At 50.4% G+C, this 26,541-nt stretch overlaps 1 protein-coding gene across 3 annotated transcripts in view; it reads left to right on the top strand.

The window, feature by feature from the left end:
• megf10 (multiple EGF-like-domains 10) overlaps positions 1-26,541 on the top strand; it is a 256,918-nt gene that overhangs the window by 216,993 nt on the left and 13,384 nt on the right. For all 3 annotated transcript variants that reach the window (XM_072517429.1, XM_072517431.1, XM_072517428.1), the window contains exons 14-19: positions 11,458-11,604; positions 14,816-14,950; positions 17,141-17,269; positions 19,912-20,040; positions 21,489-21,617; positions 23,869-23,997. In XM_072517429.1, the coding sequence (XP_072373530.1) occupies positions 11,458-11,604; positions 14,816-14,950; positions 17,141-17,269; positions 19,912-20,040; positions 21,489-21,617; positions 23,869-23,997 (798 nt within the window). The remainder of the gene's footprint in view (positions 1-11,457; positions 11,605-14,815; positions 14,951-17,140; positions 17,270-19,911; positions 20,041-21,488; positions 21,618-23,868; positions 23,998-26,541) is intronic.

Here is a 26,541-nt window from a genome sequence, read left to right as displayed (position 1 = left end):
AATGTGCATACGCAGATCCCGCGGCACCCAGTTCACGCCGGGATCAGCAGCTGGAGCGGCGTAGAGAATCATAGAATTTACAGTGCAGAAGGAGGCCATTCAGCCCATCGAGTCTGCACCGGCCCTTACACACAGCACCCAACTCAAGCCCACGTATCTACCCTATCCCTGTAACTCAGTAACCCCCACTTAACATTGTTTGGACACTAAGAGAAATGTTAGCCTGGCCAATCCACCTAACCTGCACGTCTTTGGACTCTGGGAGGATACCGGAGCACCCCACGCAGACACGGGGAGAAAGTGCAGACTCCGCACAGACAGTGACCCAGCCGGGAATCGAACCTGGGACCCTGGAGCTGCGAAGCAACTGTGCTAACCACTGTGATACCGTGCTGGAGCGGCATGAACCCCTCCAGCGCCGTGCTGGCCCCCTGTAGGGGCCAGAATTAGTCCTGGGAGCGGCCCGTTCACGCCGTCATAAAACCCGACGGCGTTTACGACCGCGTGGGCACTCTGCTGCGGGATGGGAGAATCCCGCCCAGATTTCTTTCTGTTGAATCACAACCAATCTCTCCGTGTCCACCCCATTAAACCCCTTCAGAATCCTTTATGTTTCCATGAGAGCTCCAATCATTTTCCTCAGCTCCAGACACAATAGACCCAATTTACTCAGGCTCTCATCATAGAACAACCTCCTCATCCCAGGGATCAATTTAGTGACCGTTGACTGTATCAAATATATCCTTTCTTAAATGTGGAGGCCAAAACGGTGCACAGTGCTTCAGATGTTGTTGCAGCAAAAAACCTGCACAACTGCAGGACTTTTTTATTTTTGTACTCTGATTCCCTTGAAATGAAGGAGGACTTCTCAATTGCAACTAAGTATGCAGATGCTTACTTTCTGAGTTCCTTGTGCCAGCACACCCAAGCCTCTTCAAACATCGACAATTACAAGTTTCACACATTTAAAAAAACATTCTGCTTTTCTATTCTTACGACCAAAGTGAATACCTTCCCTTTTCCCTACCATAGAATTGAACCTGTTATACTTCATCTGCCATTTTGTAACCCACTCAATTAATCTGTCTATGCCTCCTTGCAGCCTCTCTGTGTCCTACTGGCAATCTTCCCACATAGCTTGGTATCATCGTCAAAAGTTATCTCTGCCTCTTCACCTAAGTCATTATCGTAGATCGTAAATAGCTGAGGCCCCAGCACTGATCAGCTCGTCAGTGTTCACCGTCAGTCACGACGATACCACTGACTGATGAATATGGGGTGCACCCAACCCCCGGGGTCTGTGGTTCTGGTCTTTAGCTTGATGTACAAAGACGAGGAAAGTTTCAACAGGAATCTCGAGCCCCATCTCTGGTCTACTCAGCTGGCAGGCAGAATTCCAGTGGGGATTCAGGTCTTCTACTCTCTCTCATCTCCTCGGTTGTGCGCAACCCCTAGGCTGCTCTTCCTTGCATCGAAGGCCATGTGCAAGATAGGGCAGGTTCTTGGTCGATGGAAACCCATCCAGTAGAGGGTGCAGTTATTGAGGGTTGGGGGGGGGGTTGATAGTAGTGCAGTGCCAGAAGAGATGAGAAGGTACATCAAAAAGGGGGAAAATGTGTCTCAAAGATCAGATCAGGCACACCGAAGACCCTATCGAGACTGTGGTCATAAACGGGTCAATGTTGTGGGTCTCTGCCAGGAAGAGCTCTCCCTGGGCAGAGGAGATTTCTGGTCCCTTTGCCACCATCTTGGCCAGCAAGCAGCGGGGAGTGGAGTAGAGAGAAGGGAATCTATTTCTACCCCTCCCTCCCCTAATCCTCAACGACCATGGCCAGGCAGAGGCATGGGAGGATTGCCCAACTGCAGTGTGAGGGCGGGTAGCAACGGGAGGGGTCAGTGTCAGGACAGCAAAGCACCTGCAGGGTGCAACCTGCCCAACCTCCCCATCACTCTGTGTTTACTGATGAACATTTAATTGTGAGTAATCTGTCCATTTCTTCTTCCCGCTAACAGCAGAATAGGTCGACCAGCTATGTAGTGATTCCGATGTAATTATTAAGAAAGGGGGTGAGAAAAAAACAACTTGGAGCACCATAACAACATTAATTTTATTTTTACTGTTCAATGCTGCAACTGTCCATTTGGCAGAGGGAATTGTTCTTCTCAATTCCCTTCTGTCTTGATCGTGTGCTGCAATCCACGACTATTTATACCTTGCAGAAAATAAGTTTATTTTAAGGTAGAAAGTAACTCCAGTTGCCTGAAGAAAGAAGTGTAGGATGTAATGGATTAAAGCTTCTCAGTCTGTGCTAATTGATTAAGCAGTTTGTAAAACTGCAATACTTTACTGATACGTTTAAAAATAAAAGTTTTCACGCTATACAACGTGATTTAGGAATGTGATAACCAGATAGCATTTACAGCACAGAAACAGTGCATTTGGCATTAATAATGGAAAATAAGGAAATGGCGGAAGCATTGACCAGATATTTTGTGTCCGACTTCACTGTAGATGACTTAGAGATATTCCCAAAGACACTTGAAACTCAAGAGGTGGAAGGGAGGGAGGGAGGGAGGAACATCAAACAATCGCCATCACCAGGGGAAAATTATTAGGCCCAAAGGCTGACAAGTCCCCAGTAGCAGATGGTCTGCATCCTGGGATCTTAAAGATCTTGCAGAGACAGTGGAGACATTGGTTATAATCTTCCAAGATTCCTTTGATTCTGCAAAGGTCCCAGCAGATTGGAAAATAGCAAATGTAACATCTTCATTCAAAAAGGCAAAAAGTAGGAAACTATAGGCCAATTACTATACCATCAGTCATAGGGAAATTGTTAGAATCTATTATTAAGGAGGTTATAGAAGCTATTTAGAAAATCAAATGGGATCAGGCAGAGTCGGCACGGTTTATGAATGGAAAAACTGTGTTATTAGAGTTCCTTGAGGAAGGTGGATAAAGGAGAACATGTAGATGTAGTGTATTTGGATTTCCAAAAGGCATTCGATCAGATGCCACATCAAAGGGAACTACACAGAATGGTGTAACAGATGACCTATTAGCAAGGATAAGTTTTGGATAACCAACAGCAGGCCCAGAGGAGGGAAATGGGTCATTTTCAGGTTGGCAAGCTATAACTAGTGGTGTATCACAGGCATCAGTGCTGAGGCCTCAACTATTTACAATCTATGTCAATGATTTGGATGAAGGGTCCGAATGTATGGTAGCTAAATTTGGCAATGACGCCAAGGTAGGTAGGAATTTAAGTTGTCAAGAGGAGGCAAAGAACCTTGGGACACAACTAGGTTAAGTGAGTGGGGAAAAAAATTAACAGCTGGAATATAATGTGGAAATATGTGCGTTTGTAGGATAAATAGAAAAGATGTGTGCTATTTAAATGTAGAGGGATTGCAGGACTTAATGATGCAGAGGGATCTGGGTATCCTGATATATGAATCACAAAAGGTTAGTATACAAGTACAGCAAGTGATTAGGAAATCATACAGAATGCTGGCATTTATTGCAAGGGGAATGGAATCTAAAAGGCGGGACGTTTTGCTGCAGCTGTACAGTGCCTTGTTGAGACCACATCAGGAGTAATCTGAACAGCTTTCATCTCTATGAACATATCAATTAGTAGCAGGAGTAGGCCATTCGTCCTCCTGAACATGCTCTGACATTTGATAAGATCATGGTCAATATGATTGTGGCCTCAACCCTACACCTGCCTGACCCCTACACCCCGCCCCCTACACCCTGCCCCCTACACCCTGCCCCCTACACCCTACCCCCTACACCCTGCCTGACCCCTACACCCTGCCCCCTACACCCTGCCCCCTACACCCTGCCCCCTACACCCTACCCCCTACACCCTGCCTGGCCCCTAAACCCTGCCCCCTACACCCTGCCCCCTACACCCTGCCCCCTACACCCTGCCCCCTACACCCTGCCCCCTACACCCTGCCCCCTACACCCTGCCCCCTACACCCTGCCTGGCCCCCTACACCCTGTCCCCTACACCCTGCCCCCTGCACCCCGCACTCTTTGTCAGTCAAGAATCTGTCTAATTCAGCCTTAAAATATTCAATGGCCCAGCCTCCACCATTCTCCGGGAAAGGGAGTTCCACAGGCTCATGACCCTCCGTGGGAAACAATTTATCTTCATCTCCATCTTAAATAGGAGACCCAGGGTGGCAGGGTGGCCTCACGGCGCTGAGGACCCAGGTTCGATCCCGGCCCCGGGTCACTGTCCGTGTGGAGTTTGCACATTCTCCCCGTGTCTGCGTGGGTCTCGCCCCCATAAACCAAAGATGTGCGGATTAGGTGGATTGGCCACGCTAAATTGCCCCTTAATTGGAAAAAAAATTGGGTACACTAAATTTATGTTAAAAAAACATAACTGAAGTAAGGACATATTTACAATGGACAGTGAAGATATTGAGAGGTCCCCACACTAGGCCCTCACATGTTGCTGCCTACCTCTACACTGGCCTTCGCTCTAGATCCTGCACCTTCTTACATCACCATGTGGATAACACTGTAATCAGTCATATGTTAAACCTTTAGGTACCAGGGGCGGGATTCTCTGACCCCACGCCAGGTCGGAGAATCGCCAGGGGCTGGCGTGAATCCCGCCCCCGCCGTGTCCCCAAGTCTCCGCCACCAGAGATTCGGCGGGGGCAGGAATCGGGTCGGCGGGGCGGGAATCGCGCCGCGCCGGTCAGCGGGCCCACCCCCACTGGTTCTCCGGCCCGCGATGGGCCGAAGTCCCGCTGCTGGAATGCCTGTCCCGCCAGCGTGGATTGAACCACCTTTTGAACGGCGGGACAAGGCGGCGCAGGCAGGCTCCATGGTCCTGGAGGGGGGGGGGGGGGCGTAGGGTGATCTGGCCCCGGGGGGTGCCCCCACGGTTGCCTGGCCCGCGATCGGGGCCCACCGATCCGCGGGCGGGCCTGTGCCGTGGGGGCACTCTTTTTCTTCCGCCTTCGCCATGGTCTTCACTACGGCAGAAGCGGAAGAGACCCCCCTCCCCTGCGCATGCGCGGGGATGACATCAGCAGCCGCTGACGCTCCCGCGCATGCGTCGCCCGGCGAAGACCTTTCGGCCCCGGCTGGCGTGGCGCCAAAGGCCTTTCCCGGCAGCCGGTGGAGCCGCAAACCACTCCGGCGCGGGCCTAGCCCCTCAAGGTGAGGTCTTGGCCCCTAATCCGCACCTTTGGGGCAGCCCGACACCGGGGGTGGTTCCCGCCACTCCATTACGCCGGACCCCCCGCCCCGCCGGGTAGGGGAGAATCCCGCCCCAGATCCTTCTACACTGTGTCCCCTAGTTCTGGTCTCTCCCATCTCCATCGCTTAGCATCCACCCTGTCAAGTCCCCTCAGCATCGTTTATGTTTCAATAAAATCACCTCTCACTCTTCTGAACTGCAGTGGGTACAGGCCCAACCTGTCAAACCTTTCCTCACAGTCAAATGAACCTTTTCTGAACTACTTCTAATGAAATTATAACTTCTTAAATACGGAGGCCGAAACTGCATGTGGTATTCCAGATATGGCTTTCAGTCAATGACAACATTCCATTTGTTTTCCTAATCACTCGCCGTACCTGCAAACTAACTTGTTGCAATTCATACTGTGCAGAAAGAGTTCATTTGGCCCAATCGACTCCGCACTGACCCTCTGAAAGAGCATCCCACCTAAGCCCACTCCCCTGTCCTTTCCCCGTAACCCCACCTAACCTGCACATCTTTGGACGGTGGAGGAAACCGGAGCACCCGGAGGAAACCCACGCAGAGCCCATCGGCTGGCGTGGAAAGCCTTTGGCGCCACGCTAGCCGGGGCCGAGAGGACTTCGCCGGCTGTCATAAGTCCGCGCATGCGCGGGAGCGTCAGCGACTGCTGACGTCATCCCCACGCATGCGCAGGGAGGGTGTCTGTTACGCATCGGCCATGGTGAAGGCTGTGGCCGAGGCGGAGGGAAAAGATTGCCCCCACGGCACAGGCCCGCCTGCGGATCAGTGGGCCCCCGATCGCGGGCCAGGCCACCGTGGGGGCACCCCCGGGGCCAGATCGCCCCGCGCCCCCCACCAGGACCCCGGAGCCCGCCCGTGCCGCCTTGTCCCACCGGCAAGAGAGGTGGTTTGATTCTCGCCGGCGGGACAGGCATTCCAGCAGCGGGACTTCGGCCCATCGCGGGCCGGAGAATCGCTGGGGGGGGGGGGCCCCGCCGACCGGCGCGGCGCGATTCCCGCCCCCGCCGAATATCCGGTGCCGGAGAATTCGGCAACCGGCGGGGTCGAGATTCACACCAGCTCCCAGCGATTCTCCAACCCAGCGGGGGGTCGGAGAATCCCGCCCATTGATAGAGATTGCAAGCAGTTGAGGTCCAGCACTGGTCCTTGTGGCACTCCACTAGTTACATCTTACCAAGCTGACAATGACCATTAATGCCTACTCTCTCTTTGCCGTTAGCTAACCAATCCTTTCTTAATTCTAGCTTGTCACCCCTACACCGTGAGCTCTTAGTTTAGAGAATTTCGCTTGACTCATTCCTGGGATGAAGGTATTATCCGATGAGGTATTATCCGGGGTGAACGCCCGCTGGAACTTCCTGTCCTGCCGGGGGTGAACGCCCGCTGGCATCTTCCTCTGCCACCGGGGCTGGATTAAATGGGAAATCTCATTGACAGCAGATCCTGCAAACCGGCCAATGACAGGCCGCCTCTTGCCACCGATAAACGCGGCGCTGGGGGGGGGGGGGGGGGGGGGTGGGGGGGGCGGGGTTGGGGGTTGAGGAAAGTCTCCCGCCCCACCTCCGAGGTCCACTTTTTTAACAGAGGTAAGGAGTGTTTTTTTCCTCTCACAGTGTTGTTACTCTGTGGAATTCTCAACCCCAGAGAGCTGTGGAGGCTGGGGCCACAACTTGTTCAAGGCTGAGTTAGATCGATATTTGACAGATGAGGGTTATGTCTGGGAGGGACCAGAGGTGTAGCAGACAGGAAGGTGGAGTTGAGACCACAATCCGATTAGCTTTGGTGGAGGACACTCAAAGGGCCAAATGGCCGACTCCTGCTCATAAGTCCTGTTTCGTTGTCTAGCAAGGAATCTACAGAACTGCTGGTGACTTGTCCAAACCAGGATTTTTTATTAATGTACACGTGGTAAGGTAACAATGAGATACGGAGCAAGTTATCATCGAGTTTCTTTAGACTCCCCGGGAACTACCCTATGCACCACTGTCCTCATGTACATCTTACAACCTTTTGAGGATGGTCGGATACGCCCTGACTTATATCGGAGCCACCTGCTGGTGGGGAGGTCACACTGCTGAGTACATGCAATATTATCTACAGGCATATCACCACAAGCCCTACATTTCAAATTTCCTAACTGGTGTTTCTGCTTCACGTGAGTTTCTTCCCACCCTCTTCATCTCACTTTAAGAACAAATCTTTTACTTCTTTGTCCCTGGAACGTTTGCTTTCCCTTAAATGCATCTACACTACTCACCTCAGCCCCCCCCCCCCCCCCCCCCCCCCCCCCCCACCCCCCCCGTGTTGGCGAGTTCCACATTCTGACCAATCTCTGGGTGAAGAGGTTTTTTCCCATGCTCCCCAGTGAACTTACGAGTGACTACCTTTTATTTCTGGTCCCTGGATCTAGCCTCACCTGGAAGTAGGACGACCTTCCCTACCTCTCTCCCATCACACCACACCTCTATCAGGACACTCCCGCCATCTTCTCTTTCATGAGAGAAAAGTGTCGCAGCCAGCTCAGTCTTTCAGAAATGATCTGGAACATATTTCAATTTATTTGGAGAATTAAAAGCACCTCAGGTTTGTGCCTCACCGTGTCATATTAGTTAACAGGTTGGCTTACAACTATTGAAAATTGGATGTCGTCTGCGATTGCACAATCGGACCTTTAACCCGGGTCATGTCACTACTGCCTCCAGACGAATGCCGAATTAAACTTAAGAACCCCACATGTAAAGCATCGGGCATGAAATGAATGTGCATTTTTTTTAAGAGCGCTGCCTCGCTGAAGTTTATCGTGTCTATAGTTGCAATTGCCTAGCAACTTGGAAGGCTCTCAAGGGTTTCTTTGTCCTTTTCATTGGCATTCCATTCATCATCGTACAACTTGTCAACATCACAACAGACGCAAGCATTCTGCTAAATGGTCATCTTCCTTCAGCCGAGGAGGAAAATGTGTATATTCGTTTATTGAAGAAAACGAGAGTTACTCTCGCAATTAAGGGGAAACTTTTGATTTCTTTTTAAAATAACGAAAATCGCTCCGTATCAAAATTATGCTTCACTAATTTGCTTTATTTACGCTGTTACATAATACGGCGTACTTTCTGTGGGATTCAGTCAGCGTTCTCATCAGCTGTGGCCAAATGATTCATTCACTAACAAGACAGGCCCCATTGTAAGACAAGTAGACCACAATAAGGGCTAAACTCTGCGATGGATGTTTACCAGGCATTCCATTTTAAAAAGAGACATTCGCCGGTTGGTGCTGCGAAAATAAAAGGCAAGATTGTCTTCGCTGCACGAAATTTTCTGTTTCATTAAAATGTGTCACAAAGTTATGGGGCGCATCCGCCTGTGTGGTCTCGGACGATTTGTCACGCATGTTTATCAGATACGTCCTTATCGTTTCGTAACTGCACCTGTAAACAGAACTTAGCAGCCTCACAAGATAGCTGCCCCCGTTTCTCCGCACTGCCCCGCTTGACCTAGTTGTTCCCTAATGTTGCCACCACCTGCCCATGAACAATTTACTCGATAACTTTCAGATTATCGTCAAAGACCATGAAACACCCCCCTCCCCGCAGAAATTTGGAAAGCCTCGTCCAGCAGGGTCTGTCTGATTGGTGGAACAGACTTGAGGGGCTGAATGACCGCCTCCTATTCCCTCGGTTCCCATCGCCAACGTGACGAGAAGATGTTTTCCCTCTGCCTGTTATTTCCAAGAGCCTTATTTGGAACTGTTAATCCTTTGTTGACGGTGATGCATTCTTGCATTAGTGGTCAGGGAGCACCATGAATGGGGGCGTTTAGTCAAGCTCCCAGTTGAAGACAGAAACTTGATTAGATTGTTAATGTTGGGCCAAAGATTGGAGGATGGGGTGGAATTTGTTTTTCTGCCGCAGCGCTGCCAGGAGGTTCAAAGAGACGAATAGGGAGCCGATGGCACCGTCCCCTCAAGCAGCATGGTGGCGCAGTGGGTTAGCCCTGCTGTCTCACGGCGCTGAGGTCCAGGTTCGATCCCGGCTCTGGGTCACTGTCCGTGTAGAGTTTGCACTTTCTCCCTGTGTTTGCGTGGGTTTCGCCCCCACAACCCAAAGATGTGCAGGGTAGGTGGAGTTGAACACGCTAAAGTGCCCCTTAATTGGGAAAAATGAATTGGGTACCCTAAATTTTTTTTTTTTTTAAATTAAGTTCACAACTTTTCGTGCGAAAAGCAAAAATCCAATACTACAACAACTCGCATTTCTACAGCACCTCCTGTGTAGCCAAATACCCCAAGGCCCTTCAGAGAAGCAATTTATCACAACCTGGATTTAACACTAAGGTTATGGGCAGGACTAACCGACCAACCCGCCGCGGAGGCGGCCCGCCAGTGGGATTTACCATTCCCAGCCGTTGTCAGCGGGATTTCCCGTGACTGCACCCCTGGGGCGAAATTCTCCCCCAACGGCGGGATGCCCGCCGACTGGCGCCAAAGCCGGCGCAAATCAGACGGGCATCGCGCCGGCAAAAAGGTGCGGAAGTCTCCGCATCTTTGGCGGCCTAGCCCCAACATTGAGGGGCTAAGCCGACGCCGGAGGGATTTCCGCCCCGCCAGCTGGCGGAAATGGCGTTTGTTGCCCCGCCAGCTGGCGCGGAAATGCGGCGCATGCGCGGAGCGTCAGCGGCCGCTGTCAGTTTCCCAGCGCATGCGCGGGAGCGTCAGCGGCCACTGTCAGTTTCCCGCGCATGCGCAGTGGGGAGAGTCTCTTCCGCCTCCTCCATGGTGGAGGCCGTGGCGGAGGCGGAAGGGAAAGAGTGCCCCCACGGCACAGGCCCGCCCGCGTATCGGTGGGCCCCGGTCGCGGGCCAGGCCCCCGTGGGGGCACCCCCCGGGGTCAGATCGCCCCGCGCCCCCCGCCCCAGGACCCCGGAGCCCGCCCACGCCGCCTGGTCCCGCCGGTAAATACCAGGTTTGATTTACGCCGGCGGGACAGGCAATTCCTGGGCGGGACTTCGGCCCATTCGGGCCGGAGAATCCAGGCGGGGGGTCCCGCCAACCGGCGCGGCCGGATTCCCGCCCCCGCCCAATCTCCGGGAGCGGAGACTTCGGCGGGGGCCCGGGAGCGGAGACTTCGGCGGGGGCGGGATTCACGGCGGCCAACGGCCATTCTCCGACCCGGCGGTGGGTCGGAGAATGACGCCCCTGATCTCTGGAAAACCCGTGCGCGGCATGGGACCGGGATATTCTGCCGGCGTGAACGGCCGGCGAACCCCCGCCCATTAGGACAGGCGGCTGAAAACTTGGCCAAAGAGGTAGGTTTTAAGGAGCGTCTTAAAGGAGGAGGGGGAAGCGGAGAGATTTAAGCTGGAAATTCCAGGTACTTGGGGCCAAGGTACAGATGGAGGTACTGCCATCAATGGTGGTGAGAGTGACAAGAAGGCAATGGTGTCAGGCAGAGAGGCATTGAAGGTACATTGACATGAGTGGCTCTGTCAAAACCCAAACCTATTCAGGAAACCTTGTCCGCCCAGTGATGCCAGATGCGTGAGCCTCCACACGACAAGATGTGAACCTCATCTGGTACGGCCCAGATAAGGGAACTGGACAAGGTCCCCTGAAGAAAAGCATTGCTGGGGACCCCCCCCCCCCCCGTACCCTCCCCACCCCCACCCCACCCGCTGTGACAGGTTCTCCTGCAACAGATGCCACAAGCCATTCAAACGTCCATTGACTTCGACCCCGGAAGACCCCATTGGCGGGCGGGGGACAGAAAATTCCGGCCCATGTTACTTTCTCAGACACTATTGATGACCCAGCCTCCTTACTGGAGCCAAAGGGACCAAGGGTGAGGTAGGGAGGGAAGCCCTGGGATTTTAATGAAATGCACCATCGACAGCTGTGCCTTCAGCTGCCTGGGCCTTCAGCTCTGAAATTCTCTGCCCAACCCCTTCCCTCTCTCTCTCTCCTTCTTTACCTTGCTTCTTGACACCTATCATTTGGCCAAGCTTTCGGACACCTGCCTTATTTGAGTCTGTGTCGGATTTTGCTCCTGTGAGCCACCTTAGAATATCTTAGTATGTTAAGGGTGCTATTCAAATGCAAGTTGTTTTGGTGAAGGAGAAACCCATGACCAGAATAATGAAACTGTATTGATTCAGTGAGTGAATGTTGATTGGCAGATCGCTCTGACGGAGATTTATTTCCCCTTGTATTTAGGTATACACTGTGACAGTGTGTGTGCCGAAGGACGCTGGGGACCAAACTGTACACTGCCCTGTAACTGCAAGAATGGGGCGTCCTGCTCACCTGACGATGGAGCTTGCGAATGTGCAGCTGGGTACCGAGGCACCACCTGTCAGCGCAGTAAGAAATGCATCAGTCTCTGAAATCAGACTGGATTCCAGTATTTCAGTCTGGAGCTATTTGTACTAGGAACCTTGCCATGAATTTTGGCTCCCAGAAATGGGTGGGTTGGGGGTCAGGCGTGATGTTGAAATTCCAAAAGTTAAAGACGGTATTAAACTCAAAGTAAAAGCAGTTATATTTATGCAAAGACGAATGGCTGGTCAGAAGATTGGGCAGAATATAAAAAATATCGAAGAATGACAAAAACATTGATAAGGAGGGAAAACCAAGAGCAGAAGGAAAAGCTGGCTAGTGTTATATAGATGAATAGGAAGAGTTTCCATAGACATTTAATAAGAGAAAAGTTAACAAAGTGAGCATGGGTCTGATAGAAAGTGCGTGGAAACCGGTGATAGACTGTACATAGATTTCGAGAAGGTATTTGATAAGGTGCCGCATCAAAGTTTATTGCATGAAATAAAAGCTCATGGTGTCGAGGGTAACATATTGGCGTAGTTTGCAAATTGGCAGAGAGTTGGTATGAATGGGTCTTTTCTGATTGGCAGGATGTGACCAGCGATGTGCCACAGAGATCAGTGCAGGGGCTTTAACATTTTACGATTTGTGTAAGTGTCCGAGATGAAGGGACTGAAGGTACGGTTGCTAAATTTGCTGACAACACAAAGATAGGTAGGAAAGTACATTGCGAAGAGGACATAAGGAGGGTACAAAGGAATATCATAGATAGGTCATAGAATTTACAGTGCAGAAGGAGGCCATTCGGCCCATCGGGTCTGCACCGGCTCTTGGAAAGAGCACCCTACCCAAGGTCAACACCTCCACCCTATCCCCATAACCCAGTAACCCCACCCAACACTAAGGGCAATTTGGGACACTGAGGGCAATTTATCATGGCCAATCCACCTAACCTGCACATCTTTGGACTGTGGGAGGAAACCGGAGCACCCGGAGGAAACCCACACAGACACGGGGAAAACGTGCAGACTCCGCACAGACAGTGACCCAAGCCGGAATCGAACCTGGGACCCTGGAGCTGTGAAGCAATTGTGCTAACCACTATGCTACCGTGCTGAATATAGTACGAAGTCTTACAACACCAGGTTAAAGTCCAACAGGTTTGTTTCGATGTCACTAGCTTTCGGAGCGCTGCTCCTTCCTCAGGTGAATGAAGAGGTCTGTTCCAGAAACACATATACAGACAGATTCAAAGATGCCAGACAATGCTTGGAATGCGAGCATTAGCAGGTGATTAAATCCTTTGAATATAGGTGCTGAATATAGATAGGTTAAGTGGGGGGGCAACACGGTGGCGCAGTGGTTAGCATTGCTGCCTCACGGCGCCGAGGTCCCAGGTTCGGTCCCGGCTCTGGTACACTGTCTGTGTGGAGTTTGCACATTCTCCCCGTGTTTGCGTGGGTTTCGCCCCCACAACCCAAAGATGTGCAGGGTAGGTGGATTGGCCCTTAATTGGAAAAAAAAATCAATTGGGTACTCTAAATTTATTTAAAAATAGATAGGTTAAGTGAGTTGGTAAAAATATGGCAAATGGAAAATAATCTGGGCAAATGCGATATATTTCAGTTTGGAAGGAAGGATAAAAAAGAACTTATCATCTAAATGGTGAGAGATTGCAGAGCCCTGACATGCAGAGGGATTTGGGTGTCCTAGTGCGTCAATAATTAGGAGCGATAATAGAATGTCTCTGTTTATTGCGAGGGGAATTGATTTCAAGAGTAGGGAAATTATGCTTCAGTTATACAAGCCATTGGTGAGACCACATCTGGAGCATTGGGTACAGTGCTGGTCCTATTATTTAAGAAAAGATGTAAATGCTTTAGAAGCAGTTCAGAGAAGGTTTACTCGACTAATACCAGGAGTGGGCAGGTTGTCTTACGAGGAAACGTTGGAGAGGTAGGTTTGTATCCACGAGGGTTTAGAAGGGTAAGAGGCGACTTGATCAAAACCTTTAAGATCCTGAGGGTATTGACAGGATGGATGTAAAGTTGGATGTTTCCCCTTGTTCCAGATTCTAGTGTCAGGGGTTTAAAAATAAGGAGGCGGCCACTTAAGACAGAGATGAGGAGAAACCTTTTCTCGCAGAGGGTTGTGAATCCTTGGAATGTTTTAGTATTTTTAAGGCAGAGATATGCAGATTCTTGATTGACAAGTTGTGAAAGGTTATCGGGGCTTGGCGGGAAGGTGGGGTTGAGGCTACAATCAGACCAGCCACGACCTTATTGAATGGGGGAGCAGGCTCGAGTGGCCTCCTATTGATCGTAGTTCGTATGTTCATAAAAATCTCAAACCCTGATCGCTAACCGACCTACTTCCAGGTTTAACTGAAGGAGGATAAGAGGTTGTCAATTTAAGTATGCTTGATGAGTTTGGTAGCCTCTGAGTGAACCATCCTTGCAGGTTTTATATTGTCTGCCTTCCCCAGGACTTGGGAGCCTAAGATGGCTTTGGGGAGAAGTTACATTTCTTTGCAGCACAACTTGAGGGTTAAGAGGTGCAGGAGAGCTTCATCCTGCATCACTGCCTCAAAGGGCAGCACGGTAGCATTGTGGATAGCACAATTGCTTCACAGCTCCAGGGTCCCAGGTTCGATTCCGGCTTGGATCACTGTCTGTGCGGAGTCTGCACGTCCTCCCCGTGTGTGCGTGGGTTTCCTCCGGGTGCTCCGGTTTCCTCCCACAGTCCAAAGATGTGCAGGTTAGGTGGATTGGCCATGATAAATTGCCCTTAGTGTCCAAAATTTGCCCTTAGTGTTGGGTGGGGTTACTGGGTTATGGGTTAGGGTGGAGGTGTTGACCTTGGGTAGGGTGCTCTTTCCAAGAGCCGGTGCAGACTCGATGGGCCGAATGGCCTCCTTCTGCACTGTAAATTCTATGATAGTCTATGATAATCTATGATAACCCCCCCCCCCCCCTACCAAGCCCAATGGTAACCTGTATTTATATAACGCCTTTAACCCAGCAAAACACCCCAATGTGCTTCACAAATCACACAGAATTTGACACTGAGCCACATAAGGCGATATTAGCTAACCAAAAGGTTAGTAAATGAGGTAATTTTTCAGGAGCGTCTCCAAGGATGGATTGTTGTTGTAAAGATGGCTAACTTTGGTATTGTTTTCTCATTGCCTGAACTTTGCAGTGTCAAACAGAATTGTCTTGATTGATTGTGACTGATGATCTTTCCATTGCAGTCTGTTCGCCAGGATTCTACGGACATCGCTGCAGCCAGGCTTGTCCTCATTGTGTACACAGTAATGGGCCTTGCCATCACATCACGGGGCAGTGTGACTGCCTACCTGGTTTCACAGGAGCTCTTTGCAATGAAGGTAGAGTTCCCTTTTTAAGCTGTACTGAAAGCTCTGGGGTTTCTGTTGATGTTGGCTCCCACATTCCACTTGTGTTCAATGAGGACCAAGAAGAATGAAGCATCATTGCTAACACCTGTTAGAATGGCAGTAGTTTCTCTCCTGGGTGACCTTCCACAAACTTCGGCTCATCCAAAACTCTCCAGCAAGAGAGAATCTAACCATCACCTCTTGACGTTCAATGGCGTTGTCATTGCTGAATCCCCCTGCTCTCGGAACATCCTGGGGGTTACCATTGACCAGAAACTGAACTGGACTAGCCACATTAATACTTTGGCTATAAGAACCGGTCAGAGGCTGGGAATTCTGCGATGGGAAACTCACTTCCTGACGACTCCCAAAGCCTGTCCACCATCTACAAGGCACAAGTCAGGAGTATAATGAAATACTCTCCACTTGCCTGGATGAGCGCAGCTCCAGCAACACTGAAGAAGCTCGACACCATCCAGGACAAAGCAGCCCACTTCACTGGTACCTCTTCCACAAACCCCCTCCACCACCGACACACAGTAGCAGCCGCGTGTACCATCTGCAAGATACACTGCAGGAACTCGACAAGGCTCCTTAGACAGCACCTTCCAAACCCATAACGGCAACCAAACAGAAGGACAAAGGCAGCAGCTGCCTAGGAAACCACCACCTGGAGGTTCCTCTCCAAGTCACTCACTGTCCTGACTTGGAAATATATCGCCGTTCCTTCACTGTCGCTGAGTCAAAATCCTGGAACTCCCTCCCTAACAGCGTGGTGGGTGTACCTACATATCAAAGAATCACACAATCCTGACTGTGCAGAAGGAGGCCATTTGGCCCATCGACTCCGCACCGACCCTCTGAAAGAGCACCCTAACCTAGGCATACTCCCCCGCCCTATCCCTGTAACCACACCTAACCTTTAGGACACTAAGGGGCAATTCAGCATCCACCAGTCCACCTAACCTGCACATCTTTGGACTGTGGGAGGAAACCGGAGCACCCGGAGGAAACCCACGCACACACGGGGAGAGCGTGCAGTCTCCGCACAGACAGTGACCCAAGGCTGGAATCGAACCCGAGTCCCTGGCGCTAATGGCAGCAGTGCTAACCACTGTGCTACTGTGCCTTGATGATGGGAGGAGGGTGTGGTGAGATAACCCAATAATCTCTATTTTGGTTGAGACTTGGGCTGTTACAAAGAGCAACCTGAAATGCATTGAAGAAACGTTATGGTTTGCATTTTATGTCCTGGAATTAATTTACTGGCAATAGTATCTTCAGATAATCAGCTTGAACGAAGGGCTGTTGCTGTTTGGTGAACCTGGAATTGATAAACACAAGAAAAGAATTGGGATGGGATTACATCTTCCCTGATTTGCAAAGTGTGTCGCCACTTTTAAACTCATTGTTCTCAGATATTAAATAAACATGTACGATTTAATCAAAAACATGGGGGGCGATTCTCCCAGACCTCGCTCCGGGCCAGAGAATCGCCGCAACTGCGCCACGACGCCCCGACGCCGGCGCGCGATTCTCCGAGGTGCGAAGAATCGGCGCCATTTGCGCTGGCGCAGCGCCGGCCACGGGCCGCTGGAATCGGCGGGGCGGCCGATTCTCCGGCCCGGATGGGCCGAGCGGCCGCGCGGATACAACCGAGTCCCGCTGGTGCCGTTCACCCCTGGTCACTGCCGGCGGGAACTCTGCGCGACCGGCCAGGGGGTGGCCTGTTGGGGGGTAGGGGGACTCCTTCACCGGGGGGAGGGGGGGACCGCCGATGGGGTCTGGCCCGCGATCGGGGCCCACCAATCGGCGGGCCAGCCTCTTCCCCCCCCCCCCACCCCCCCTTCCCCGGGGCCTACTTTCTGGCGCAGCCGACCCCTGAACACCGACACCATGTTGAGTCGGGGCCGGCGCGCTGAGGAGGTCCCCCGCGCATGCGTGGTTGGCGCGGCGCCAAAGGAGGCTGGGGCGGCGTGAACCGCTCCCGCGCCGTGCTGGCCCCCTGTAGGGGCCAGAATCGGCCGTACCCGGGCCCGGTTCACGCCGTCGAGAAACGCGATGGCGTTCACGACGGCGCGAACACTTGGGCTCCATTTTGGAGAATCGCCCCCATGATGCATCCCATCGTTTAGATTTTCTTTCAACATGATATCTCGAGTTTACATTGCTGTTTTACAGTGTGTCCCAGCAGTCGTTTCGGGAAAAGCTGTGCTAGTTTCTGCACTTGTACAAATGATGGAACATGCAATCCCATCGATGGGTCCTGCCAATGCTATCCAGGATGGATTGGAAGTGACTGTTCTCAATGTAAATATCAACATTTCTTTCTTCGATGTTTCCTGTCAATTTCGTAAAATGTTCAAGTTGTATTAAAAAGAAGTGCCTGTTTCCCCCCCCCCCCCCCCACCCCATGTTACAATCACCATAGAGACCTGTAAGTTCAGGTTGATAGCTGAAAGGATGGCATGACAAGATTTCATGGTTTAAGTCTTTTACTGTAACAAACTAAAAGCACCATTGACTATATGCTATTTTTGGAGACAATTCATACTTTGAACTTCAGAACAGGACTTTCCCTTTCACTTTTAACACAGCCAAAAAAAATCTCATTTCACAGGTATACTTTACACCGTCCCAAAAGTAGTCACTTGAAATTTTCACGCCCAATTCAAAGCGGTCCTTAGCTACTGAGGGTTTGCTTTGGTTCCTTTCCCGTCCCATTTTGGTAACTTTTAACCCCAGAAATGTCAATCACGGTTCAGGTTTTTCCTGGAGATTTGCTCTCTGGCACAAGATAGGCAAATCTTCCAGCCTTTTTTTAAACCCTCATGAATTCGGTCTCTTCAATCCAAGTGAAGGCTCATATCCTGGACACTGAACCATGGAGACTGGCTGCTCTCCTGGATTCTGGGAGACTAACATTGTCTGTGAGTTTCAGGGATATCATAGAAATGTTTCCCCTCTCAAAGCCCATCTCCATGGTAACATGTCTCACAAGAGCCTTGAGACCCCAACTCTCTTTTACCTTGGAAATAAATGGTCAGTTTAAAGCATGACTATTTCTGACCCAACATTCTCCAAACCTTCCTGGAACTTTGGAGATTAGCAGTCTAACCCCTGTAAACACAGATGCTGCTATCATTGTCTCCAAGTGTGAACACCTTTCACCTTTCCAGCAATACAACCCAGATCTCTCTTTAACATATAGCAGCCGCATCACCCAGGCCTGTGTCAGGCAGTCTGCAGAACAGGTAACATGACCCCCTTCATTTCATCCCAAGTTTTTTTAAATATAAATTTAGAGTATCCAATTTATTTTTTTCCAATTAAGGGGCAACATAGCGTGGCCAATCCACCTACCCTGCACATCTTTTGGGTTGTGGGGGCGAAATCCACGCAAACACGGGGAGAATGTGCAAACTCCACACGGACAGTGACCCAGAGCCGGGATCGAACCTGGGACCTCGGCGCCGTGAGGCAGCAGTGCTAACCCACTGCGCCACCGTGCTTCCCTAAGTTAAAGACACAGTTCTAAAACATAATAATCATACAATCCTCATAATCATAGTACCTGATTTGATTTATCCTCCGATACACTTCTATTCACATAAAGTCAAGCTCTCTGTAAATTCTTTGAGTATTTTAGTTGTTACATTGCTTCATTGATACCAACAGATAATTTGTAAGTGCTGGCTAGGCCTCAGTTGGAGTATTGCGGTCAATTCTAGACACCACACATTAGGAAGGATGTCAAGGCCTTGGAGAGGATCTTGATGATAATGGAAGCGGGGTGAGGGAGCTCAGTGAATATAGAGAGGCTGGGGAAGCGGCGATTGTTCTCCTGGGAGCGGAGAAGGTTAAGAGGAGATTTGCTGCAGGCCTCAGAAATCATGAGGGTTTTTGCAGAGGAGGAGGAACTGCTTCCTCTGGCACGAAGGGCGGGCAGTAACCAGAGGACGCGGACGAGCGACGAAAGAACCCAATGGAGATTAGCAGAATATTTTACGCAGGAGTCCGCTGCCTGAAAGGTCAGTTGAAGCAGATTCAGCAGAAACGTAAAGAGGGAGTGAGGTGAACATTTGAAGGAAAATATTTTGCAGGATTGTGGGGATTAGAGTAGCAGTGGAGAGTGGGACTAAGTGAATAGCTCTTCCAAAGAGCCAGCACAGATGTGATGGGCTGGGTGACCCCATTCTGTGCTGAACAACCCGATGAATAGTATGAATATTTTTTGCTGATAGATTATTGCTGATGAGACATTTGGGGGAGCATTTGAAGTATTTATCCACTGGCCTTTTGAACATCACTGTTGAATCTTCCTCCACTGCCCCTTCAGGCAGCACATTCCCGTTAATATTCCAAGATTGCAATCATTCAAAATTCTTGGAAAACGTTATGTCTTGCAAACCAAAATTGTTCTTCCAGTGTGTGGCGGGATTGAGTGGAATGGGCCCATCTTCACTGGACTTTAGAAGATTGAGCGGGGAAACGTATAAAATTCTCGTAGGGCTTTACCTTGCACAGGTTGCCCCCCCCCCCCCCCACCCCTGTCTGGACCATGGGGGAGGGGGGTCACAGTCTCAGAACAAGGGGTCAGCTATTTTCGACTGGGAGGAGGAGACTTTTCTTCACTCAGAGGGTCGTGAATCTTTAAGTTCTCTGCCCCAGGGAGCTGTGGATACTCCATCATTGAGGATATTTAAGGCAGAGGTTGGTCGATATTTGGATGCTGAGGGAGTTAAGGGATATGGGGATGGTGCAGGCAGGTGAGGGTGAGGCTGATGGTCAGCCATGATCTTTTTGAATGGTAGAGCAGGCTCCAGAGGCTGAAATACCTGCTCTTGCTCCGATCCCTTACGTTACTGTAGGAAGCTCCACAGGGAAATTGAGATGCAGTTGATAGTCAAGGCAAATGGTGATGACTCTGATCTTTCTATTGGTTTTTGTAGCTTGTCCACCTGGATACTGGGGCCCAAACTGTATCCACACCTGTAACTGCCACAATGGAGCCCACTGCAGTGCTTACGATGGAGAATGCAAGTGTACACTGGGCTGGACTGGACTGTACTGCACACAGAGTAAGGACATGTTTGATATCCCACAAGCCATTGGCTGACATTGTACAAACACAAGTCTTTCTTTCTCTCTCTGTCTGGGTCTCTGTCTCGTTCTCTGTCATCTGTCTGTCTCTCTCTCTCCCTCATTTCTAAGCCCCAGCTTATTCCCTTTGCCCCCCCTCCCGCTGGATTGAAGTTGGGAGTGCACCTTTAGAAACTGTTTGCATGCTTACTATTTTGGAAATCGGTGCTTTCTGACACACTAAGGTTCGGGGATCAAGAAGAAAGAACGTTTTTACAGAGCAAAATACTACGGATGCGGGAAACCTGAAGTAAAGACAGAAAATGCTGGAAATAACCAGTAGGTCAGGCAACGTCTGTGGAGAGAAAAACAGAGTTAACCTTTCAGGTCTGTGGTCTGTCAAATCAAAGGGATTTTGTTGTATTTGTGTGAAAAATCGATTAATTGACTCATCTGTCGATCACCATCACGCTGCATGGTCATCTTTTTCCTTACTCTTGTTGTGATTTCTATGCCCATCTCTGTAATACCGCTTTCATTGTGTGAAGCCCTCTGTGATGTTTACTAACCTGAGCCTGTGCGAGCTCACAATGCCGCAGTGAAGGGCAACTGGGGATTTGGGAGCCGAGGAACAGGGCAACAAACAGGGTATCTCATTAACCAACCAGATTGCGGGTTTCGGAAATCAACAGGGAGAAGAAGGGTGAATTAAAGGGCATGAATTTAATAATAATAACTTATTGTCACAAGTAGGCTTCAATGAAGTTATTGTGAAAAGCCCCTAGTCGCCACATTCTGGCGCCTGTTCGGGGAGGCCGGTACGGGAATTGAACCCGCGCTGCTGGCATTGTTCTGCATTACAAGCCAGCTGTTTAGCCCACTGTGCTAAACCAGCCCCTAGGAGGCTGATTTGACATTTGATGTCAAATCAGGTGAAGAAAAAAAAGGAGGGAGAGAAAGATTAGACCAAGATAGAGAAATAAAGAGGCCGAAAGGAAAAGTGAAAAAAAATACAATGTCACATTGTTAAGATCTCTAACAACTGAAACCAGAATGAATGAGACTCCACACTTGGTAATAGTCAATTCTCGGTGCCAGAGAGTTTGATTGACTGTAACCTTATCCAATTGTTTAAAGGATATTTATGCTTGTAATGATTACTTAAATTCGGTGGCGTCTTTAATGGGAAAGTAAAATGGAAATTCAACAAAGTCCAAGAAGAAACCAGGGAGGGAGAGGGTGCAGAGCTGTTTTCATGGAGTGGCACGATGCAGACAGCAAATTTAGGATCTCCACATTCTATCGCGCGTCTACCCTCTGTGAGCACCATTAGCCTTGCCGTCACTTTGACAACAACCTCCCGCCTGTTATCTGTGCACCGGTGGTTCAATCGGAAAGTATCTGTGTCAGTGGCCTCACGTTGTTGTAATTCTTTTGTGGACTGCAGGATGCCCGTTGGGTTATTATGGCCGGGATTGTGGCGAACTGTGCCAGTGTCAGAATGGAGCGGACTGCGACCACATCTCGGGGCAGTGCACCTGTCGCATCGGGTTCATGGGCAAACACTGCCAACAACGTAAGTGGGGAAACTGGCCAGACTGGAATCCGGGTGGGAAAAGGGCAGAGGTTCACGTGGGGCTGACTGGGCTCTGCACTCCCTGTACTGCATGATCTGACCATTACCCTTCACCACTCGGCCCATCGTATCTGTTCTGGCTCTGTGTAGGTGCAGTTTACCTCATGCCACCCCCCCTATCTTTTCTCCGTAACCCTATATAAGATTTCCCTTTGCAGATAATGATCCCGTACCCTCGAAAACCGTGACAGAATCTACTTCCACCCCACGGTCAGACAGGGCTGAAAACCCGATGGGGCGTCTTCTCTTTTTGCCATTTGCCCAAAGTCAATGTCCTCTGGTTCCTGACCAATGGGACGCAACGTTGAGTTGAACAAGTTATATTCTATTCCCATTTCCAAGCCCCTTGTCCGTGGCTTTGTACACTATGGTATTTCAAGAACTCATCTAAATGCTTCTTAAATGTTGTGGGGGTTCCTGCCTCCACCCCTCTTTCAGGCAGCGAGTTCCAGACTCCACTCCCCTCTGGGTGAAAAAGATTTTCCTCAAATCCCCTCTAATCCTCCTGCTCCTTACCTTAAATCTGTGGACCTCTATTGGCGCCTCTACTAAGGTGAAAGGTTTCTTCCCATCGATCCTATCTGTGTCCCTCATAATTTTGTACAGCTCGATCAGGTCCCCACTCAGCCTTCTCTGCTCCGAGGAAAATAACCCCAGCCTAACAACAACCCCAGCCTAACAACAACCCCAGCCTAACAACAACCCCAGCCTAACAACAACCCCAGCCTAACCAGCCTCTGTTCACGGCTGAAACGCTCCAGATCAGGCTTTATACTGATTAACCTCCTCTGCACCCTCTCTAACGCAATCACATCCTTCCTCTAGTGTGGCGATCAGAACTGCAAACAGTACTCTAGCTGTGGCCTAACGAGTGTTTTATATATCTCCATCATAACCGCCCTGCTCTTGTATTCCATACCTCGGCTAATAAAGGCAAGTAGCCCATAGACCTTCTTAACCACCTTATCTACTTGCCCTGCTGCCTTCAGGGATCTCTGGACATGCACCCCAAGGTCCCTCTGATCCTCTGATGTGTCAAGAGGAAGTGTAACAGCAGGATCATTGTCAGCACCTGCTGTCCAAAAGGCAGGGGAGGGGGCAGAGATTATAGTCTGAAATTGTTCAACTCAGTGTTGCGTCCAGGAAGGTTGTCAAGTTCCTAATGGGACAAGGGAGTGTTGTCCGTCAAGCTTCTGTTGTGATTCAGTGGGACGTTGTAGGCGATCAAGGGCAGAGTGGAGTTGAGCAGGGAATTAAAATGTCAGATGGCTTCTGGCACAGCGGTCACGTGGGCGGACAGACTGGAGATTTTCCACAAAACCATCACCCAATCCGGATTCTGCAGCGTGCGGCAGACCAAATCGTCAGCAGGGAATCTCCACCCATTAATGGCTTCTCAATCACGTAATCACTTCATTCCCAGATGCACCACAAACTTTATGTGTATAAAACTCATGTAGTCCTTTGACTGATGCATTGTATGAATCAAAAAATTAGTCATGAAAGGCAGATGTTTTATTCCTGAACGTTCTGCCCCATCTGGTGGTGATGTGTTGAACTGCAGTTATAATCAGACTAGATCATCTGGCAAAGAATTGAGCCAGAATTCCACATCGGTAACTCTGGATTGGCTGAACATGGCTAAGCTGATTGTATGACCAATCAGAGCAAAGGTAGACCACCCAAGTGTGCAAAATCGTGTAGAAATGTAACATTGGGACCAGCACCAGTTGCTTTAAGGTGTGTTTTCTGCCCCCCTCCTCGGGAGGAGGCCCTGCCTTCGAGGACTGCTGGTCAGCGGGAGCGATGGCCACAGCTGGGGCAACAGGAGGTCCCACCATGCTGAGGAGCCCAGGTCAGTGGGAGGTCTCAGTGAAGGGGGAATGGGAGGTGGGGTGTCAGGTTGAAGAGGCTGGGTTCGGGTTAAAGGATGACTTTGGTGTGGGGGGTGGGGGTGGGGGGGGGGGGGTGGGGGGGGAGAAAGCTGTCAAAGGGCAGGTGGGCTGCCTGACCCCTTCCAGACACCTATAAAAGTTTGGATGGGTCGAGGGCTGGTGGTAAGGTGGCAGGAAGGCCACTGATTGGATTTGACATTGTTCCCGCCCCCACCTTCAAACCTTGCTAAAGGCTAGAGACCGCTTGGAATGTCTGTGTGTCCTATCTGCCCACCCTTGATGTTCATGTTTTACAGGCTGTCTATCAGGGACCTATGGTTATGGCTGTCGACAGGTTTGCGACTGTCTGAACAACTCTACATGTGACCATATCAAAGGCACCTGTTACTGCAGCCCTGGATGGAAAGGTTCAAAATGTGACCAAGGTACAATGTTCACTCCCAGCCCAGTAACCGTATCTTACACCTGTTCACGAGCTTGCTTGCTTTCTTAAACCCAAGATCAATGAACCTCTGCAGTTACGCAGCGTTGGAGACCCAATCGCTACATGTGTATTAACACACAAATTTCCACTCGGCCCATCGAATCAATGTCAGCCCTCCTGCTCCACGTGATCAAATTATTCCAATTACAATTACCTGCCTTGTTCCTACGTCCCTCTATCTACCTGTCCAATCTAATCCTGAATGTGACCATAGTTCCTGCTTCGAGCAGTAGTGCTCAGAATCCTACAGCCACACAACTCTCTGGGTGCGATCTACCCGGATGGGGACAGAGTCCCGTAGCGCGAGATTAGCCGGGGCTTTCCCAGCGCTCAGCGCTCCGAGAAAACCCCCGCTCTCTAATACCCATCGGGGTAGATCAGAGGCCTCAGCGGGGACTACCCGACGAGGCCACACTTAATCCTGTTTTCTACACTGAGGAGCTCTGCTCGCTGGATGTGGATGCTTTAGAGAGGGTGCAGAGGAGTTTCACCAGGATGTTGCCTGGTATGGAGGGTGCTAGCTATGAAGAAAGGTTGCGTAGATTAGGATTGTTTTCATTGGAAAGAAGGAGGTTGAGGGGGGACCTGATTGAGGTCTACAAAATTATGAGAGGTATGGACAGGGTGGATAGCAACAAGCTTTTTCCAAGAGTGGGGTGTCAATTACAAGGGGTCACGATTTCAAGGTGAGAGGGGGAAAGTTTAAGGGAGATGTGCGTGGAAAGTTTTTTACGCAGAGGGTGGTGGGTGCCTGGAACGCTTTGCCAGCGGAGGTGGTAGAGGCGGGCACGATAGCAGCATTCAAGATGCATCTAGACAGATATATGAACGGGCGGGGAACAGAGGGACGTAGATCCTTGGAAAATAGGCGACAGGTTTAGATAAAGGATCTGGATCGGCGCAGGCTGGGAGGGCCGAAGGGCCTGTTCCTGGGCTGTAATTTTCTTTGTTCTTTGTTGTTCTTCCTCAGTGCAGCGAGAAATTGGGCTGCCATTTTTAAATAGCTTCCTGATCTCCTGAACTCTCGACGTGACCCCCGAACCCCTCCCACCCCCAACGCACTATAAGGGGATCCCGAGCCCCCCACCCCCCCAACACCCCCCAGGGCAGTCCCCAGCCCAATCGCCGCACAAAGAATGCCAGCATGGCACCTTGGAAGTGGCGGCCATCTGGCACTACCAGGACACCAGGCTGGCTCTGCCAGGGTGTCCAGGTAGCACCAGCAGCACCACCTTGCCGAAAGGGCATGCACCTGAGGGCCTCCAAACCCCTGGGAGACCCCCACGCATGCCGTGCCGTCTGGTCCCCATTTGTGGAGACCAGCACTGAACAGCGCTCACCCTAGGTCTCCAAGGCGAGGGAGTTAGATCCCACGTCTTGCTTAGATCTCGGGAGCGCATATTAGAGTGAGACTAACTGTCTCTCTCGAATATGCAGATTTGACAGAAAGGGCGGGATTCACATTGTGACGCCTCTCGAGATCTCTTTAGATCTCGCGAGGTGTGGTGAGCCAGGTAGATCCCAGAAGTGGGATCACCCAGCACCTACGGGTCCCGTTGTGATCCCACGTTCTGTGTGAAGATGTCTCTCTTTCCCTCTGGTCTAAACCTCTTACGGTTATTCTGTAATCTATGACCCCCTTTTCCTCTTGACCCCTCACCTTTTGGTAATGGCCTGCTTCCATCCTTGCGTAACGATAAATATCTCAATCAGGTGGCCCCGTAATCTGTGTTCCTCCAATGACAACACAAAAACTAATTTTCAAGTCTTTCCTCGGAGTTGTATTTCCTCACGGCAGCCAACACCCAAATTAATCTTCGCTGAACCTTTTCTCAGGCCTCAGTGTCCTTCCTATTGTGTGGAGACGGATGCTGTGCTCCACCTGCGGTTTTATTGTGTTCTAAAGATTCGCTTGGCTTCAATATTCTAAACCTTGCGATGAAACCTGAAAACTCCTTTTGCTAACCCAAAGTTCAGCTGTGACCCCGTCTTCCCCCAAATCCCTTTGCCCTCGAAGAACACCGAACCTACAGATATTTTATTTACCAAAATGCATCGCCTCAAACTTAATGACATTAAATTTTATTTGCCACTTTTTCTCATCCCTACTACACGCCATCCTTTAGATGATTGAAGAATTCAACGTGTCTTCTATTTTGGTGTTCGGTGTATGAACAAAGGAATTGGGAGATGGAGCCAGCACCATCTGCTGGTCACATTTTAATTCCACTCCCTTTTGATCTCTGTCCATATCATTGTCCACCCTGTGAGGGGGAGTGATGGGCTGGATTGGATGGTCACGACGGTGGGCCCATCCACTGGCAACTCGTATGGCCATCCCTGAGCCCCCCGATGCGATTAATAGCTATTACTTACCTGCTGTCAGAGTTCCTGGCACCCACCTGACTGATATCCCATCTCCAAGAGCTGCCGGCCAATCAGAGATAGGCAGATTTTCAAAACCAGTGGTGTCACCAAGAGTCAT

Source organism: Scyliorhinus torazame, chromosome 9, assembly GCF_047496885.1.
Source record: "Scyliorhinus torazame isolate Kashiwa2021f chromosome 9, sScyTor2.1, whole genome shotgun sequence".
In the NCBI taxonomy this organism is placed as follows: domain Eukaryota; kingdom Metazoa; phylum Chordata; class Chondrichthyes; order Carcharhiniformes; family Scyliorhinidae; genus Scyliorhinus; species Scyliorhinus torazame.
Note: the sequence above shows the minus strand (reverse complement) of the source record. Positions and strands in the feature narration are given on the sequence as shown.